General features: G+C 47.8%; 1 protein-coding gene across 1 annotated transcript in view; it reads right to left on the minus strand.

Annotated features, from left to right (window-relative positions):
• CERS1 (ceramide synthase 1) overlaps window positions 1–20501 on the minus strand; it is a 29895-nt gene that overhangs the window by 8392 nt on the left and 1002 nt on the right. Inside the window, exons 2-4 of the mRNA XM_035118997.3 lie at window positions 4222–4381; window positions 579–759; window positions 179–340 (exon numbers count right to left, since the gene is read on the minus strand). Coding sequence (XP_034974888.3) covers window positions 179–340; window positions 579–759; window positions 4222–4381 — 503 coding nt within the window. The remainder of the gene's footprint in view (window positions 1–178; window positions 341–578; window positions 760–4221; window positions 4382–20501) is intronic.

A 20501-nucleotide genomic window follows, 5' to 3' on the forward strand; every position in this document is an offset into this window, starting at 1 on the left:
CTGAACAGCAAAATACTGGGATTGCCGCACCACAGCAATTTCTTTTAGCCACAACCAAACAATAATTTGTAATATGCCTTCCTGCCGGGTTTTCTTTTTGAGGGGGGTGGAGTTTGCAGAACCACCCTCCCTCGAAATGGGCCGTTCGTGTGCGGAGTTTGAGGGCAGGCAAACTCACCAGCTTACACAGAAGGAGACGCAACCGGCGTTAGAGATCAAATCGTTCAGACGATGGTAGACCCCGCCCCGATATTTGAAGTAGACATTGAGCTTTGTGAATTCCAGCTGAACATCGCTGATGTCGTGAAGGAAGAGGACGAGGATTCCCACATTGTGGTACCTGAAGTCAACGTTGCGAGAAGGAGAGGATACAAGCACAGGTAAGCCACGGCACAACCTTTTAAGCACACCTGGATTCGATTATTCTTGCCCCCAGTCAGTGCAGACAATGCTGAACTAGAGGGACCTTCGTCTGGTTTGGAACCCAGGACTTTCTGCATGCACAGAATGCGCTCTGCCACCAAGGAGAGGTGTAGCAAGGCAGGAAACTGGGGTTGCACGTGCGGATGGGGACACACCTGAACATGTAAGAGAAGGTGAGGAGCATTAGGGCGACCACGTGGTGGACGAGCATGACGATCGAGTCCCTGCGCCAAGCGTCCATGTAGAATGTGGCATAGATGGAGTGGCCGTAGAAGCTGCCTTGCATCAGGTAGGCGATGGCAATGTCTGGCGGGACCTCCATGCCCCTCTTCCAGCCTGGAAAGCCGCAAAGGAGAAGGGAGAAAGCAAGGTCAATGAATCACAGAAGGGACCCCCTAGGGTCATCTAGCCCAACCCCAACCCCCCACAGTGCAGGAATATTCTAGCTGCCATGGAGAATTTGATCTCACACTCTGCACACTACAGCCCCCTACCAACTGAGCCAATGGGTGTGGGAAGCTTGGAAGCAGGGCCTGGGGGCAAGAATCATACAGTCAAAGAATGGCAGAGTTGGGAGGGACCCTGAGGGTCATCCAGCCCAACCCCCCGCAATGCAGGAAACTCCGCTAGAGCATCCTTGGCAGATGGTCATCCAACCTCTGCTTACAAACCTCCAAGGAAGGAGAGGCCACAACCTCCTGAGGGAGATCGTTCCACTCTTGAACAGCTCTTACTGTCAGAAAAGTTTTCCCTGTCAGAATCTCCTTTCTTGTAACTTGAAGCCGTTGGTTCGAGTCCTACCCTCTGGAGAAGGAGAAAACAAGCTTGTTCCCTCTTCCACATGACAGCCCTTCAGTTATTGGAAGATGGCTGCCGTACCTCCTCTCACTCTCCTCTTTTCCAGGCTAAACATACCCAGTTGCGTCAACCATTCCTCATAAAACCATTCCATTTTAAAATGAGCCTGCATTAAAAAAAAAATTAAAAATTAAATCTGGATTGTATTTTAATCCGCATTTAAATCAATTGTTTTTCTTTCTTTTACATTTTGATGTGATCTTGTTGATGTCAGCCGCCCTGGGGAGGGCGAGGTATAAATAAAATTATTATTATTATTATTATTATTATTATTATTATTATTATTATTATTAGGCTTGGTTTCCAGACTCCTGAACATCTCATTCGCCCTCCTCTGCACATATTCCATCTTGTCAACATCCTTCTTAAATTGTGGCGCCCAGAACTGGACACAGGACTCCAGGAGTGGTCTGACCAAGGCAGAAGAGAGCCTTTCCCTGGGTCAGCATGCTGGGAGCCAAAGCGATTCAAAGACCATAGTTGCCACACACCCCAGGTCCACTCTCACCCCAGAATCCTGCAAAGTCATACCAACAAGGAAAGAACAAATTGGCATGCTAGCTAGTGGGCATCCTGAATGGACATTCCAGGCTGTGACCACAAGGGGGCATTGCTGCAAAAAAAAATGAATTAAGATTAATTCACTTTTGGGTCACATCCTACACCCAGAGACACCTGTGATTTTGCAACTGCAGAAATGCAGGCATCCGCATTATCTACGGTGTTTTGCAAAAGACAAAGGAAAAAAGAGGCTCATTGCGCACTTAAGAAGGGAAAACATCTAGTGAAAGTGAACTATTAGGTTTTCGTAGATGCGGAAGGAAGGAAAGGAAGTTTATTTTAGAAATTATAATTGTTGAACTATTGACAATTTGATGAACAGCCTCACTCGTGGATATTGGAAATGTTAAAATATTGTACGTGCAGGAATTGGCAAGTGGACAGCTGATGGTTCAGGGGGGAAAGTTAAAAGCAAAAAAATAATAACGTAATATAAGATTAATTATAGAGAATGGAAGGCGACTCAGAAATAACTAGGAAAATAATGCAGCAACAAGAAGAAATTATGGGCACATTTGTGGGAGGCCAGTTTTTGGAAAAATTGTATTAAATTTGCTCTGATTTGTTAAAATTTGGAAAATCAATATAAATGATTTAGCAAAAAAGAAAAAAGAGGCCCTCTTTTATTTTCTTTCAAGGACCAGAGTTTTGTGTGCAGAAGGTTCCTGGTTTAAGCCTCGATGGTATCTCTGTGTAGGGGAAGGAAACCCCAGAGAAGCTGCTGCTGCTGCCAGCCAGTGTAGACAGTCTTGGGCTGAAGGAAGGAAGAGCAGCTTCCTTTGTTCCTATGGCATCAGCTCTTCATTCATAACCTTGAGGACTAGCACCCTGTCTTAATTTTAGGGGAGGGGTGATAGCTTAGCGGCACAGTTCCTGCTTCCAAAAGCAGGCAGGGCAACAAATGCAAATTTTGCCAAGTTTCTTCACGCACGGAGCGAGACACCCAGCAACCTCCATCCTCCATCCAGGGAAGATTGACAGAAGATTTACAGAAGCCACCCCGGTTTCTGATCCGATCCCGAAATGTCCCGCTTTTCCTCAGGACATCCCTATTTTCATCAGGAAAATGTTGGAGGGTCTGGATAAAAGGCTGTTCCTATTTTCACCGGAGAAAATTAATTTTGGCGGGTGTGCAATAGATTGTAATGGATTGCTTTTAAGTCACTTCAACACCAGATAAAAAAAAATATCGCCCCCCCAACCACCCCACCCTGTCCTGTATTTTGCCAGGACAAAGCTGGCAACCCTAATCTCCATATAGGATAGCTGCATATTCCTGCATCGCAGGGGGTTGGGCTAGATGATCCTCAGGGTCCCTTCCAACTCTCCAATACTATGATTCTAAGTCCAGTCTGGCAAAAACACCCTCAGGTGAGGGGGTAGCCTGGCAAGAGTCTCAAGGAGTGGACAGAGAGGTTTGCAGGGCCTGAGCTACCCTGTTCTAATGGGAAAAGGTTTTACACTTTACCAGTGAAGGTCCTGTGTGAGTGCCTGGAGGCGGTTGGAGGATGGATGGCGGCTAACAGATTGAGGTTGAATCCTGACAAGACAGAAGTACTGTTTGTGGGGGACAGGAGGTGGGCAGGTGTGGAGGATTCCCTGGTCCTGAATGGGGTAACTGTGCCCCTGAAGGACCAGGTGTGCAGAGTGGGAGTCATTTTGAACTCACAGCTGTCCATGGAGGCGCAGGTCAATTCTGTGTCCAGGGCAGCTGTCTATCAGCTCCATCTGTTACGCAGGCTGAGACCCTAGCTGCCTGCAGACTGTCTAGCAAGAGTGGTGCATGCTCTGGTTATCTCCCGCTTGGACTACTACAATGCGCTCTACTTGGGACTACCTTGGAAGGTGACCCAGAAATTACAACTAATCCAGAATGCGGCAGCTAAACTGGTGACTGGGAGCGGCTGCCGACACCACTTAACACCGATCTTGAAAGACCTACATTGGCTCCCAGTATGTTTCCGAGCACAATTCAAAGTGTTGGTGCTGACCTTTAAAGCCCTAAACAGCCTCGGTCCAGTATGCCTGAAGGAGCGTCTCCACCCCTATTGTTCTGCCCGGACACTGAGGCCCAGCGCCGAGGGCCTTCTGCGGTTCTCTCACTATGAGAAGCCAAGTTGCAGGGGAACCAGGCAGAGGGCCTTCTCAGTAGTGGCACCCGCCCTGTGGAACGCCTTCCCACCAGATGTCAAAGAGAAAAACAACTACCAGACTTTTAGAAGACATCTGAATGCAGCCCCGTTTAGGGAAGCTTTTAATGTTTAATAGATTATTGCATTTTAATGTTCTTTTCTGTTGGAAGCCGCCCAGAGTACTACTACTACTACAAAAGGGAAGCCTCTGCCCAGCTCTTGACTTGACCTGTGCTGCTTACCGTACCATAAAAGACCGAAGGAGGGTCGTGGAAAAAGGGGTAGCCAGCGAAGAAGAGCAGGTAGGTGCTGTACGAGAAGGAGAGGGTGTAGAAGGCCAGCTTCCAGGCACTCTCGGGCATCTTGGCAGCATCCTTGGGGGGCAGCTGGCACCACTCAGCAAAGGGCTGGCAGAGAGAAGAAAGGATTGGCGGTTAATGGATTGAGGTTGAAGCCTGACAAGACAGAAGCAGGTGCTGCTTCTAGGGGACAGGGGGCGGGTGGGCGTGGGGGACTCCCTGGTCCCGAATGGGGTAACTGTGCCCCTGAAGGACCAGGTGGGCAGCCTGAGGGTCATTTTGGACTCACAGCTGTCCGAGGAGGCGCAGGTCCATTCTGCGTCCAACCCTTCTGCAGTGCAAGAATCTCAATGGAAGCATCCGCAAGAGATGGCCACCCAACCTCTGCTTAAAAACTTCCCATTACCTACTGAAACTAAGAGGTGGAGGAATGCTTCTGTTTAGAAAAGGCCTTCCCTCCCAAGAGATGGAAATGCCTCTTCTTTGCATCAGGGATGAGGCACTCTTATCGCTCCAGGTATCAGAAAAGGTAAAGGACCCCTGGGCAGTTAAGTCCAGTCAAATTCAACTATGGGGTGGGGCGCTCAACACCACTTTCAGACCAAGGGAGTCGGTGTTCGTCCGCAGCTTTCCAGGGCATGTGGCCAGCAGGACTAAACCGCTTCTGGCACAACGGAACACTGTGATGGAAACCAGAGTGCACAGAAATGCCATTTACCTTCCCGCCACAGTGGTATCTATTTATCTACTTGCACTGGCATGCTTTCGAACTGCTAGGTCGGCAGAAGCTGGGACAGAGCAACGGGAGCTCACCCCGTCACATGGATTTGAACTGCCAACCTTACGATCGGCAAGCCCAAGAGGCTCAGTGGTTTAGACCACAGCGCCACCTGCGTCCCTCTAGCAGACATCATTAGAGAGATGTCAGATATCACTAGAGAAATGATGAGGAACCGGCAGTGCCGGATTTACATATAAGCTAAACAAGCTATAGCTTAGGGCCCCACTCTCTTGGGGGGGCCCCAAAAAAAAATTAAAGGAAAAAACAACTGGGTGTACGTTTCCACAATACAGTAAAAGATAAAAAACAAATAAAATAAAACCTACATACAGCAACAGTGTTTTGTGAAGAAGAAGAAGAGTTTGGATTTGATATCCCGCTTTATCACTACCCGAAGGCGTCTCAAAGCGGCTAACATTCTCCTTTCCCTTCCTCCCCCACAACAAACACTCTGTGGGGTGAGTGAGGCTGAGAGACTTCAGAGAAGTGTGACTAGCCCAAGGTCACCCAGCATGTGGTGCATGTGGAGGAGCGGAGACTCAAACCCGGTTCACCAGATTATGAGTCTACCGCTCTTAACCACTACACCACACTGGCTCTGTGTGTTGTGTTGTGTAAGCTCCTATGATGTAAGTCTTGGGCCCTGCCTGCTAGCCTGCTCCCTAAGATATCACTGGTTAGATACCTATTAGGTCCATAAATAAACATATAGCATCTATTCAACACAAAAAACAGCGAACCATTTGTTGTTGACAAAGGACAGTTGGTGCTATAAAGGCCCCCATTGCCTTCCGTAGCTTAGGGGGCCTCATCAAACCTAAATCCGGCCCTGGGAACCTGCAATTTACAGAAGCCGTCCCAGTCTCTGATTTGATCCCAGAATGTTCTGCTTTTCCCTAGGATGTCCCTATTTTCATTGGAGAAAATTAATGTTGGAGGGTATGGAAGGAGGAATTGTTGTTGTTGTTTACCGTAGTCGTTTAGTCGTGTCTGACTCTTCGTGACCCCATGGACCAGAGCATGCCAGGCACTCCTGTCTTCCACTGCCTCCCGCAGTTTGGTCAAACTCATGTTCGTAGCTTCGAGAACACTGGCCAACCATCTCATCCTCTGTCGTCCCCTTTTCCTAGTGCCCTCCATCTTTCCCAACATCAGGGTCTTTTCCAGGGAGTCTTCTCTTCTCATGAGGTGGCCAAAGTATTGGAGCCTCAGTTTCATGGATCAATGCCTTGTCGTGGTGAAGGGGCTTGAATAACTCACAGAAGCTATGAGCTATGCCATGCAGGGCCACCCAAGATGGACAGGTCATAGTGGAGAGTTTTGACTAAACGTGATCCACCTGGAGAAGGAACTGGCAAGCCACTCCAGTATCCCTGCCAAGAAAACTCCATGGACAAAGACAACAGGAAGGAGGAATGCCTCTCTTATAAAGAGGCATTCCCTCCAGAGATAAGGGGAACGCCTCTTCTCAGATCAGAGACAGGGGGGACCTAAATCCTGCCAAATGTTGCTGAGGCTCCAATGGCAGCCAGCATGCCCAATGGACAGTGCAAATTGTAGTTCAGCAACATTTGGAGAGCCACAGGTTAGTTTGATTTATTTTTCGGGCGGGGTGGGGTGGGGAGGGAAGCATGTAAGCTGTTCTTCTGATTCCAGATCTTGCCACTGCAGGGCTTGTCCTGGCTCCGGCTGTGAACTGATCACCCGAGCAGCTGAGGTCTTAATATAGCATTCACAACCGGGGAGCCCGTCTCAAAAGCTGCTGAGGTTTTTTTTCTCTTTCCAGTTTCCACCTCCTCGAGTTTCCCTCTGCTTTTCCGGCCCAGGAAAAGTTTCCCTTGTGTTGCACGAGCCCCTGGCAGGGTTCCTGCTCTGCAAAGATGCCCAGGAGGGGCAGAAGCAGCAGGAGATGCGCTTGCAGGCACCCAATGAAGCCAAAGGCCGGAAGAGTCAGGACTAAAGCTGGGCGATATCTGGTTTTCAATATTGCAATATTGTTGTTGTTGTTTAGTCGTTTAGTCGTGTCCGACTCTTCGTGACCCCATGGACCATAGCACGCCAGGCACTCCTGTCTTGCACTGCCTCCCGCAGTTTGGTCAAACTCATGTTCGTAGCTTCGAGAACACTGTCCAACCATCTCGTCCTCTGTCGTCCCCTTCTCCTAGTGCCCTCAATCTTTCCCAACATCAGGGTCTTTTCCAGGGAGTCTTCTCTTCTCATGAGGTGGCCAAAGTATTGGAGCCTCAGCTTCACGACCTGTCCTTCCAGTGAGCACTCAGGGCTGATTTCCTTCAGAATGGATAGGTTTGATCTTCTTGCAGTCCATGGGACTCTCAAGAGTCTCCTCCAGCACCACAATTCAAAAGCATCAATTCTTCGGCGATCAGCCTTCTTTATGGTCCAGCTCTCACTTCCATACATCACTACTGGGAAAACCATAGCTTTAACATATTGCAATATATCACCAGCTAAACATCATGATATATTAATATTTCACGGTGTCTGAAATAAGCATGGAGCTATGTAGAGGATGCCTCGTGATTTTTGCATAGCAGACACAGGCACATCTTCATTCAGAACAAAATAAAAAAATTCCTTCCAGCAGCACCTTAGAGACCAACTCAGTTTGTCATTGGTATGAGCTTTCGTGTGCATGCACATGAGTGACCGAACCCAAAGGGTGCTCATCAATGGCTCCTCTTCATCCTGGAGAGAAGTGACTAGTGGGGTGCCACAGGGTTCTGTCTTGGGCCCAGTCTTACTCAACATCTTTATCAATGACTTGGATGATGGGCTTGAGGGCATCCTGAGCAAGTTTGCAGACGACACCAAATTGGGAGGGGTGGCTAACACCCCAGAGGACAGGATCACACTTCAGAATGACCTTAACAGATTAGACAACTGGGCCAAAGCAAACAAGATGAATTTTAACAAGGAGGAATTTAAAGCACTACACTTGGGCAAAAAAAATGAAAGGCACAAATACAGGATGGGTGACACCTGGCTTGAGAGCAGTACATGTGAAAAGGATCTAGGAGTCTTGGTAGACCACAAAGTTGACATGAGTCAACAGTGTGATGTAGCAGCTAAAAAAGCAAATGCAATTCTGGGCTGCATCAATAGGAGTATAGCATCTAGATCAAGGGAACTAATAGTACCACTGTATTCTGCTCTGGTCACACCTCACCTGGAGTACTGTGTCCAGTTCTGGGCACCACAGTTCAAGAAGGATACTGACAAGCAGGAACGTGTCCAGAAGAGGGCAACCAAAATGGTCAAAGGCCTGGAAACGATGTCTTATGAGGAACGGCTTAGGGAGCTGGGCATGTTTAGCCTGGAGAAGAGACGGTTAAGGGGTGATATGATAGCCATATTCAAATATATAAAAGGATGTCATATAGAGGAGGGAGAAAGGTTGTTTTCTGCTGCTCCAGAGAAGTGGACACGGAGCAATGGATTCAAACTACTGTACAAGAAAGAAGATTCCACCTAAACATTAGGAAGAACTTCCTGACAGTAAGAGCTGTTCGACAGTAAGAGCTGTTCGGGAGTGTGGTGGAGTCTCCTTCTTTGGAGGTCTTTAAGCAGAGGCTTGACAGGCATATGTCAAGAATGCTTTGATGGTGTTTCCTGCTTGGCAGGGGGTTGGACTGGATGGCCTTTGTGGTCTCTTCCAACTCTATGATTCTATGATTCAGATACACACGAAAGCTCATGCCAATGACAAACTTAGTTGGTCTCTAAGGTGCTGCTGGAAGGCATTTTTTGTATTTTGTTTTGACCACGTCAGACCAACACGGCTACCTACCTGTTTCTTGATTCAGGATATATTGCCAGGTCAAAAATTATGAAACCAATATCGCAGTATGGACTTCAAATCAGCAATCCACGAATACAACCCACCCCTCATGCTATTTTTCATACACAAAATCCGACTAGCAATAATAAACAAAAAACCCTCTCCCTTTTTTATTATACTATTTTGTTGTAAATATTTGGCTTCCTTCTCCAATATGTGGAGCCTTCCAGAAAGAATAATAGAATTGCAGGGTTGGAAGGGATCACCCCCCCAAAAAAAACATCTAGCCAATGCCCTAATGTTGATGGACTACTCATAATGAATCTGGTAAGTCTTTTAAGGGGCCAAAAGACCCTCCGTTATATCAATCCAGTTAGAAATGGCAAGTTTTGCACAGACTCCTCAGATGCAAAGGCTCCAAAGGAATCAATACGGCTTGCTGCCAGGTTATGGTCTCCCTCACAAGGTGGTGGGCTCTCCTTCCTTGGAGAGTTTTCAGCAGATGTTGGATGGCCACCTGTCAGGGATGCTTTAGCTGAGATTCCTGCATTGCAGCGGGTTGGACTAGATGACCCCTGGGTGTACCTTCCAACTCTACGATTCTATGATTCTATGAAATTCCACTCAGAGAATAACCCATTGAAATGACTGGATCCAAGTTCGACACACCCTTTAATTTCAATGGGTCTGCTCTGAGTAGGAGTATTACTGGATTGCAACCCAGTTAAACGCACTTTGCCCAAAGGTTAAGCAAGTTTTGCTTTGGGGGAAGGCAGGACTTATTCCATCAAATTGTGTGTGAGAGAAATTAATTGATGTTATCCCCACCCCACCCCACCCCACCCCTTATCTTTCTCTCCAAACGTTAGATGTCCAGCCAGGCCCTTAAAAAAGAAAAAACACATGATTTGGCTCATTTTGGATGTAGGTGTGCCAGAAGGCATGACCTCCATCTGAAAAGCCTGCCGTTGTTTTTGTAACACAACGCAAGAGGCAGACACCACCATCAAAGGCATCTTCTTCCAAGTGCGGTCCCCGGTTGCCCCTAGCAACAGAGGTCTTCCTGTGCTGGTTGCCCTGGCAACAGCAGCAGCTGGCTGGCAGCCAGGGGACCAGGCTGCTGCCATTCATGTATCCTACCCTATACTTATATTTTTTTTAAAAAGGAGAGCGAGGAGCAGGAGGAGGAGAAATTATTGATGCCCGAGGCTACAGTGCAGCTCTCTCCCTGGGGGCAGGAGAAAACCCAGTCTTGGGGGTTATGTTTTGCAATTAAGGATGGGAATAAATGAAACAAGTCTGAGGAAACTACCATCTGCCTGTGTCAAATTATGTTTTTCTCTCTCTCCTCCACCCTCAATTTTCAGAGGTCTTCCACCCCTCTCTTTGAGTTTCTGTTCTGGTGCCGCCTAAGTTCTTGAGGTCTAGAAACGTCACCGTTTTATAATCAGTAGCAGCCGTGAGTACATTTCTATATCTTACCTTTCCTCCCCAAGGGGCTCAAGGACGACATAAGTCTTCTCCCCAACCCACCCCCCGACATGTTCCTGCTTTATTTTCACAACAACCCTGCGAGGTAGGGGAGCCCCAGCCCAAACCAAAGGTGTTTTTTCTTATAAAAGGCTTCATATGAACCCACCTGCCCAGATTTCCTGAGACACACACACCCTACATTTCACTTCACCCCCTGACCTCAACGCAAACTCCCTTAGACCTTGTCTCCTTAAATGACACCTTGTTCCCCCTTATTTTCCTGAATTGCCAGGGGTTGGACTAGATGATCCTTGGGATCCCTTCCAACACAGCTGGATGGCCAGCTGTATTTCACTCCCCTGTTCTCCTTACTCTCTAGACTGTTTTTTCCTTGGGGCAAAGACCAGGATTATGGAAATCCCGGGTACACCAACGGAGCCCTATAAAATAGGAAGGGGTGGGTTCCTATCTCTGCAGGTGAGCTTCCTAGGCAAGCCCACTTTGGGCCTCAGTCTTCCCCATCTGCAGTATAGGCATAAATCATACTCATCCATCTCACAGGGTTGCAGCAAAGGTTACCTGGAGACGCTGATTTAATTTTAAAAAGTATAGGGGAAAAGTGTGATTTATTTTTCGGTGTTCAATGCATTAAAATGATTAGGAATACATGTACACACACACATGCACAGTGACCAACATAACAATAATATCAATATATAGCCATGCCTGGCTAGCTCAGTTTGGTTACACAGTGTGGTGCTGATAATGCCAAGGTCACAGATTCAATCCCCATCTGGGACAGCTGCCTGTTCCTGCATCGCAGGGGGTTGGACTAGATGACCCGCAGGGTCCCTCCCGACTCTACAGGTCTATTTTCATATAAGTACCACAATAAATTTTTGATTCAGTTTAAGAAGCAGCTGGAGAAGGCGGAAGCTAAAAATACATAACCTGCTCCAAGACAGCAATCTCCCTTGTTATGTTAGTCACGATAAGGAAATCTATATGGATTAGGTAATTAACCACATCTTTCTGCAAATCCACCACAATCATGGCCAAAATGCTGCTTTTGTGCTTTAAAAATGGTTCCCCCCCCCCTACAGATGCAGGAACACACACATTTACGATATTTTTGGTGTCAGGGAAAAGAAAAGCGACACTTGCTTCTCGCAAGCTATTTAAACCTGGTTACTTTTAAGGCTAATTTCTTTGTGCTTTGCTGAATTAAACAGAGCTATTTTAAATATTGTTACCCTCCTCCTCCACAGACGAGGACCGTCACCCCAGGAGACTCAGAAGGCAAGTGAAATGCTGTACATAAATGCACGAAGGCATTTCCTGCTGCCCGGCTGAAGCAGAAGACCATTTTAACAGGACTGGCTGTCAAAGCAGGGCAGATTGCAACACACAACACTGCAGTGTAAAATGCAACCCAGATTCACTTTACACTCCCTGGTCCTTATCACACCTTTGCCCGCCACAACGACACACCTATCAGGTTCTTTTTCCATTGCCTGCGACAGATCAGATCACTGCAAGAACATAAGATAGCCGTACCAGTAGAGCATGAGACTCTTAATCTCGGGGTCACGGGTTCGAGTTCTGTGTTGGGCAAAAAGATTCCTGCATTGCAGGGGGTTGGACTAGATGACCCTCGTGGTCTCTTTCTCAACCAGAGTTTCAACCACTTGAGACCAAGTGAAGATGCTTGGGCTCCAGGATGGCGCCTGACATCTCCACCATCTGGTGGTGCTTGCCTGGGGATCCTTGGATCTGGAATAATTTCACACACTGATACCCCATCCTGTAGAATCTATTTTATCTGCACAATCAGAATGAATTTCAGGAACCAAAAGGCATTTTCTGTGCAGCCTGAGCAGGAGCAGTGAACAGCGTTACAGTTAATTGTCGTCGCTTGTCTTCATTTCCCCCCACTGCCCTGCTCACATTTACGAAGGCTATTCCTATGTTGTCTAGAGACGCACAGGAGCTTGTCCGCCTGGGAAGGGAGCCTGATCCTCAACCTCCACTGACGTTTATCTTTGGGAGAAGAAAAGGCTCAGGATCTTAGCATGTCCTCCCTCAACAAATCTGGAGTGGAATCCCTAAGGCAGTCCTTCCGGAAACTCCTCCAGCCAAGCAGGTGCCAAACATAGAATCATAGAGTTGGAAGAGACCACAAGGGCCATCCAGTCCAACACCCTGCCAAGCAGGAAACACCATCAAAGCATTCCTGACAGATGGCTGTCAAGCCTCTGCTTAAAGACCTCCAAAGAAGGAGACTCCACCACACTCCTTGGTAGCAAAATCCACTGCCAAACAGCTCTTACTGTCAGGAAGTTCTTCCTAATGTTTAGGTGGAATCTTCTTTCTTGTAGTTTGAATCCATTGCTCCGTGTCCGCTTCTCTGGAGCAGCAGAAAACAACCTTTCTCGCTCCTCTATATGACATCCTTTTATATATTTGAACATGGCTATCATATCACCCCTTAACCTTCTCTTCCCCAGGCTAAACATACCCAGCTCCCTAAGCCGTTCCTCATAAGGCATCGTTTCCAGGCCTTTGACCATTTCGGTTGCCCTCCTCTGGACACGTTCCAGTTTGTCAGTATCCTTCTTGAACTGTGGTGCCCAGAACTGGACACAGTACTCCAGGTGAGGTCTGACCAGAGCAGAATACAGTGGTACTATTACTTCCCTTGATCTAGATGCTATACTCCTATTGATGCAGCCCAGAACTGCATTGGCTTTTTTAGCTGCTGCATCACGCTGTTGACTCATGTCAAGTTTGTGGTCTACCAAGACTCCCAGATCCTTTTCACATGTACTGCTCTCAAGCCAGGTGTCTCCCATCCTGTATATGTGCTTTCTCTCTCTTTTTTGCCCAAGTGTAGTACTTTACATTTCCCCTTGTTAAAATTCATCTTGTTTGCTTTGGCCCAGTTGTCTAATCTGTTAAGGTCATTTTGAAGTGTGATCCTGTCCTCTGGGGTATTAGCCACCCCTCCCAATTTGGTGTCATCTGCAAACTTGCTCAGGATGCCCTCAAGCCCATCATCCAAGTCATCCAACATCTTGCTCTGCTTTTCTTTGGAGCCTGTCAGTGAAGCCGAAAAGGGAGTCTTGTCCTCTGGGCAGCCCAGGACCTCCAGACACACGGCCCAGACTTGCACCCAGGGCAGATCGCTTTGGTGCTGCTCACACAGAGGTTTGGCTTCACCCCTGGAGGCGCACTCCATTGTCTCTTGAGACAGATGCCAACAATATGGGCCTTCCTGTAAAGTCATGCTAAGATTCTAGTCCTCATGGACCTTCCTAAATAGCTAATTTAAGCATAGGGAGCTAGCTGCCTTAGATTGAATCAGGGCATTGCTCCATCTCACTCAGTATTATCTACACTGACTGGCAGCGAATTTATTATTTTATTATTATTATTCTTATACCCCGCCCATCTGGCTGGGTTTCCCCCGCCACTCTGGGCGGCTTCCAACAAATACCAAAATACATTAAAATATCACAGATTAAAAACTTCCCTAAACAGGGCTGCCTTTGCGTGTTTTCTAAATGTCAGGTAGTTGTTTATCTCCTTGACATCTGATGGGAGGGTGTTCCACAAGGCGGGTGCCACTACCGAGAAGGCCCTCTGCCTGGTTCCCTGTAGCTTTGCTTCTCGCAGTGAGGGAACCGCCAGGAGGCCCTCGTTGCTGAACAATTGGGGTGGAGACTCTCCTTCAGGTATATAGGACCGAGGCCGTTTAGGGCTTTAAAGGTCAGCACCAACACTTTGAATTGTGCTCGGAAACGTACTGGGAGCCAATGTAGGTCTCTTGGGACCGGTGTTATGTGGTCTCAGTGGCCGCTCCCAGTCACCAGTCTAGCTGCCGCATTCTGGATTAATTGCCATTTCCGGGTCACCTTCAAAGGTAGCCCCATGTAGAGCGCATTGCAGTAGTCCAAGCGAGAGATAACTAGAGCATGCACCACTCTGGTGAGACAGTCTGCGGGCAGGTAGGGTCTCAACCTGTGTACCAGAATCTCCAGACTTTCAAGGAAGGGGACATTCCTAGCCTGGCCTTCTTAAGACAACCTCAGCTTCTAACCCCCCCCCCCCCCGATCCACGGACCCTCCCAGGGGAAGCCACAGCAGGTCAGAGACCTATCTGCTGAGACAGATTTTGGTCATGACTTTTGCTGACAATTTCTCTCCCCTGGTTTCCTCTGCAGCCTAAGCAGAGAGGCTGAAACTACCACGATCTGATCTGATCCGATCCTGGCGACAACTAAAACGGATGTGCGGTCGGGGAGGGTGGGGTGAGAGAGAGAGAGAGCTGTTTGCTGAGAGATGGGGAGAGAGTCCATTTCACTTTGCTATGTTCCCATCCGGCCTCCCTGGAGGAAGAGGAGAAGCTGAAGCCAAGTTGCAGTGTCTGGAAGCGCTGTCTGGTCATCTCACCGCAACTGCGTGTACGATGCCGAGGTGACCTTCCCCGAAATTGATGAGCCCGTTGACACAAAACCCAGATGCAGCAGCCTTGAACATGGAAGGTTTCTCCCTCTCTCTTTCTCCGCAGGCCGCATAGAAAAGCAAAGAATCACAACTCTATTTTTTATTGAAAAATTAGGAGGCAGTTTTTAAAAAGGGGGGTGGCAACTTTCTAGTCCTCAAGCACAGCGAGGTTTGGGGAAGGTGATTAGAAGCCAGAGGCAACAGAAGCCAGAGCTGCTGTTGTTGCATCGAGGGAGTTTTTAAAGCTTGTGATTGTTACTCAGTTTAGACATCTCTCTTCTGCAGTCCTCCCCAGTTTATTTTATTCTTCTTAACTGCTTGATTGTAGCAAAACCGCTAAGAAGGGGGAATTTTGGCAAGCAGAGATGAGGAAACTCATCAACCCAAAGCGCTCACTTGGCGTTCTTCAAATTCACCCCTGCAATGACAGCTAGAAACTTGATTCTATTTTTAAAAGTGAGAAAGAGGGGCACATTTGGAAATAAGGGGTGGGATTAAAACTGACTTTTACTCACCGAGTAGAGCTATTGAAACTAACAGACCTGGCAGGCATATCCCTTAATTTCACTGTGTCTACTCCAAGCCGGCTGAGTGTTGAATTCCACCCATGGAGATTAAAATCACCACTGGTAGAAATTGAATATTATGTCCCATCTCAACCGCAGGCCAATGAAAGCCAAGACTTAAAACTACTTCTATGCTAGGCAGAAATGGGCATTCAGAAAATGGCCAAATCATTTCACCTAATGCTAAATTTGTCCCACGTTTTCCTGACTTCCTCAAAGATGGTGAGGCAAGAAAGCCCCCCCCGCCCCCCCCCCCCGGCCCCAAGCAGGCAAGTTTCTATTCACAGCTTGGTGAATAAATTTAAAAGTTACAAGTCCACATGCCCACAAATACCTCTTTGCAGGTCCATTTGTAAAGCAAAAGGTGCAGGTGACACAATACTATTGTATATGCTTCACAATCAGTGTGAAAACTTGTGCACACTTTGGTTTCACGCACGCACGCACGCCAGCTTGCCTCCATCTTCCTCCCCTTGCACCAGACTCTTCCACAACCCATAGACAACCTCCACTCCTCTGCAGGCACAATGGCAGCCGGGGGCTCATCTCACACTTTCTGTGACATCACGGAAGTCTTAGCCAATGGCTGCCAGTTGCTTCCTCCTCACCCCATACTGCCTTGGGGCACAATATAAGCTTCCTAACTTCTTCTTTTTTAAGGCATTTGCACCCAGCCTTTTCTCCCCCCCCCCACCCTTTTTCCTTCTGCTTTTTTTAACAATAAAAAGAACAACAAAATGTTTCAACCCAGATCCTTGAAACATGCAGGAGAACATTCCACAGCCCCAAACAAAGGGTTGTTTCAAAATGTTTCCCCTTGACTGCAAAGCTTGTCAGTTGTTGCTTCCCTCTTACTTCCTCCAAGGATCTCGGGGGGGGGGGGGAGTCACGGTTCCTCCCTCCCCATTTTATCCTCACAACACCCCTGAGATGCAGGCTAGGCCAAGAGGCAACGACTGCTCCCCGCAAAGGCACCCAATGAGCTGATTGTGGGGTTGAACCCTGGTCTCCCAGGTCCTGGTCCGACACCCTAACCCAGAGTTTGGGTCTCCAGCTGTTTTTGGACTACAATTCCCATCATCCCTGACCACAGGTCCTGCTAGCTAGGGATGATGGGAGTTGTAGTCCATAAACAGCTGGAGAGCCAGGTTTGGGAAACCCTGCTCTAACCACTGCACACTGTCTCTGCTGGGAAGGGCCTGTTGTCACAACCCCTGACCACTGGGCATGCTGGCTGGTGGGGGCTAGCAGGATCTGAGGTCCAGGAACATCCAGAGGGCGCAGCGTTACCCAACCCCGATCCAGCCAGCAGCAGTATTCCTCTTCCCCAACATCTGGCTTGCTCCATAGCTGACTGAATTACAACTCCCAAAGACAACAGAAGAGCTGTGCAGGATGAGACCCAGGGGGCGCCATCTAAGTCCAGCCTTCTGTCCTCACAGCGGCTGACCAGTGAGAGCAGCAGCCTCTTCTAAGGTAGACTGCCTCTCTCTATGGAGGCTCCACTGAGGAATCATAAGGAACTAAAGAGAGCCCTGCTACAGCTGCATTGGGCCAAGAGAGTCCACCTAGGGCCAGCCTCCCGACCTCACAGTGCCAGACCAGGCAGCACTTTGCGTTTCATAGCAACTGGTATTAAGAGTCACCCTCCGTAGTCTGATCAACGTAACGTTTTCTCCCTCTCTCAAAATGCCGGAACTCGTGGCCGTCCAATGAAGGTTCTGAAGAGAAAAGAAAGCCCCTTTGCATGGTTTAAACTATGGAACTCACTGCCACAGGAGGCACTAATGGCCACCAGCTTGGATGGCTCTAAGTCTGGACTTTGAAGTCATCTTATTTTACTTGTTAATATATTGTATCATATTGTACTGTTTTAATTAGTGTTTTTGTAGTAATTTTGGATTATGTGGGATGCTTTATCTGAGTGGATGTGGTAACCGAGTAATTTCAATAAGATTATCTTGTCTTATCTTTAAAAGAGAATTGAGCTAATTCATGAATAACAACAACAACAATAATCATTTTATTATTTGTACCCCGTGCATCTGACTGGGTTGCCCCAGCCACTCTGAGCAGCTTCCAACATATAGAAAAGATTCCCTATACAGGGCTGCCTTCAGACATCTTCTGTACATCAGTTAGTTGTTTATTTCCTTGAAATCTGATGGGAGGGCGTTCCACAGGGTGGGTGCCACCACCGAGAAGGCCCTCTGCCTGGTTCCCTGTAACCTCACTTCTCACAGGGAGGGAACTGCCAGAAGGTCCTTGGAGCTGGGTCCAGGCAGAATGATGGGGGTGGAGACGCTTCTTCAGGTATATGGGGCCATTTAGGGCTTTAAAGGTCAGCACCAACACTTTGAATTGTGCTCAGAAACGTACTGGGAGCCAGGGAAGATCCTTTAGGACCAGTTATATGGTCCCGGTCACCAATCTAGCTGCCTCATTCTGAGTTAGTTGCAAGTTTCTGAGTCACCTTCCAAGGTAGCCCCACGGAGAGCGCATTGCAGTAGTCCAAGCGGGAGATAACCAGAGCATGCGCACCACCCTACAGGCTACAGCTGTGAAAAGTGAGGGTACCAGTCTAGCAGCCACATTCTGGAATGGCTTTTGATGGCTGCTCCCCATGAAGGCTCTGCTCAACCTTTGCAGTTGGGAATGATAATGCCTTCTGAATTTTTACCGCAAAGCACAGGACGGGTGAGCGCTGTGGGGGTTGGATTCTGCTTGCAGGTTTCCCACAGGTGCGCGGTCGGCAGGATGCTGGACCAGGTGGATCACTGGCCTGATCCAGGAGGCTATTCTGAACTTCTTAAGAACCTAAGACGGATCCTGCAGCCGTTGGATCAGCTCAGGGATGGGGGAAATCTCACAACGATTAGCTGGTGAGTGTAAGGGGGCTCTCTACATTCCTGCTTAAACTGGCCCTTTATGCTGAATCATGGGGACTAGATCCTTACCTCTCTTGGCATCTAAAGACAGGGACTCACAGGGGATGGCTGCAACTCAGAACTAGGACACCTGCTTTGCATGCAAAAGGTCCCAGGTTCAATCCCCATCATTTCCTCAACCCCAGAGAGCAGTCAAAGATACTGAGCTAGATGGCCCGACTCAGCATGAGGAATGGTAGAGTTGGAAGGACCCATGAGGGTCATCTAGTCCAGCCCCCTGCAATGCAGGAATCTTTTGCCCTATGTGGGGCTCAAACCTACAGTCCTGAGATTAAGAGTCTCCTGCTCTACCCACTCAGCTATGTTCCTTTCTAAAATCCAAACCAATGATGACATTAGGGAGTATTTTATCAATGTATCCAGTAAGCGTTTGAAAGCTTTCAACACACAATCAAAGCCTTTTCAGATTAACTAAAGAAATACTATAGTAAGATGAACTCGCGAGCAGGATTCGAACTACGAGCAATGGAAGGAATTATAAATTATTTTATTGTTGTTATAGTAGAAGAGATAGAAGATAGGGTACAGCAGAGGGGGAGAAATAAAAACACAATTGAAATGGGGTGGGAAGTTGACAAAAGTGAAGAAATAATTATTGTGTATTGGAGTGTATATGTTAAACTTTTGAACATTTAATAAAATATCATTTAAATAAAAGAAGTATTTCAACTGGACCACCAGCTTAACATGAGTCCACAGTGTGATGCTAATGCTATTCTAGGCTGCATCAACAGAAGTCTAGAGTCCAGGTCAAGGAAAGGAATAGTGCCACTCTATTCTGCCTTTGTCGAAATAATGTGTCCGATTCTGGGCACCACAATTTAAGGATATCGAGATGCCTGAATATGTGCAGAGGAGGGCAGCCAAGATGATCAAGGGTCTGGAAACCAAGCCTGATGAGGAGCGCTTGAAGGAGCTGGGGATGTTTAGCCTGGAAAAGAGGAGATGGGAGAGCCATTTTCCTATATCTCAAGGGTTGTCACGTGGAAGATGGAGCAAGCTTGTTTTCTCCTGCTCCGGAGGGTAGGACTCGAACCAGTGGCTTCAAGTTACAGGAAAGGAGATTCCAACTAAACCTTCGGAAAAACTTTATGACAATAAGAGCTGTTCAGCAGTGGAACGGACTCCCCACGAGAAGTGGTGGACTCTCTTTCCTTGGAGGTTTTTAAGCAGAGGTTGGGCGGCCATCTGTCCTGGATGTTTTAGCTGAGATTCCTGCATTGCAAGGGGTTGGACTAGATGTCCCTCGGGCTCCCTTCCAACTCTACCGTTCTATGATTCTATTACTCTAACATGCAAAGCAAGAAGAAGAAGAAGATTCCTATATGCCCCAGTTGTTTCCCCCCGCCCAAAGCGATGCACACATTTATGAGGTGCATATTTCGGAGCCCGGCCTCCCACTAGTCCCACCGAGTTAGTCACATCCATCCACTTTGGTCAGTCTACTCTGAGGATGGGTCTAACATCAGATACCATCTTCGAATCTGAACACACACTCCGAAAACTGGGTTTTATTTTTTTAAAAAAGCTAGCCAACCCACAACAAATAGGACTTCTCATTCCCTGAAAATTTTGCATCCCGGCCCCACCCCACCCCACCCCACCCAAATGGGTACCCAACAACAGGCTTCTAGTCACAAGACTTCGAGGCCCCCATTCCAGCGCCACCTCGCAGACAAAGCCACGTTTCACTGCAATAAATGCCATGTCAAGGATGCAGATTTCGCACACGGCAGGAAGAGGTGACGACATGTTTTGACACACACACACACACACACAGAGCGCAATCTTCAAGGCCACCTTGTTCCAAATAAGAGTCACCCCAAGAATACAACACAATGACTGATTTCACTTCCTCCCCGCCCTTGGCAACGCAAAGGACCAAACACTTTCACCTGCCCCACATTGCACCACCACCCCAAAAAATTATAATGGCACATTTCACTTGCCTCTCTGGATATAACGCAAAGACTGTTTTATTCCACCACAGCAAAATAGATTTCCTGGTTGTGCCCGCCCCCCCAATACACGTACCGTATAAACCTAGTTCCCCTCCATGCAATGATCTGACCAATTTTACGCACTCCATCAATGCACAAACGAGATGCCTCCTTTTTCTGGAGGCAAGGCACTGACCCATTTCCACCATGGATTT

This window comes from Zootoca vivipara, chromosome 6 (genome assembly GCF_965207765.1).
Source record: "Zootoca vivipara chromosome 6, rZooViv2.hap1.1, whole genome shotgun sequence".
In the NCBI taxonomy this organism is placed as follows: domain Eukaryota; kingdom Metazoa; phylum Chordata; class Lepidosauria; order Squamata; family Lacertidae; genus Zootoca; species Zootoca vivipara.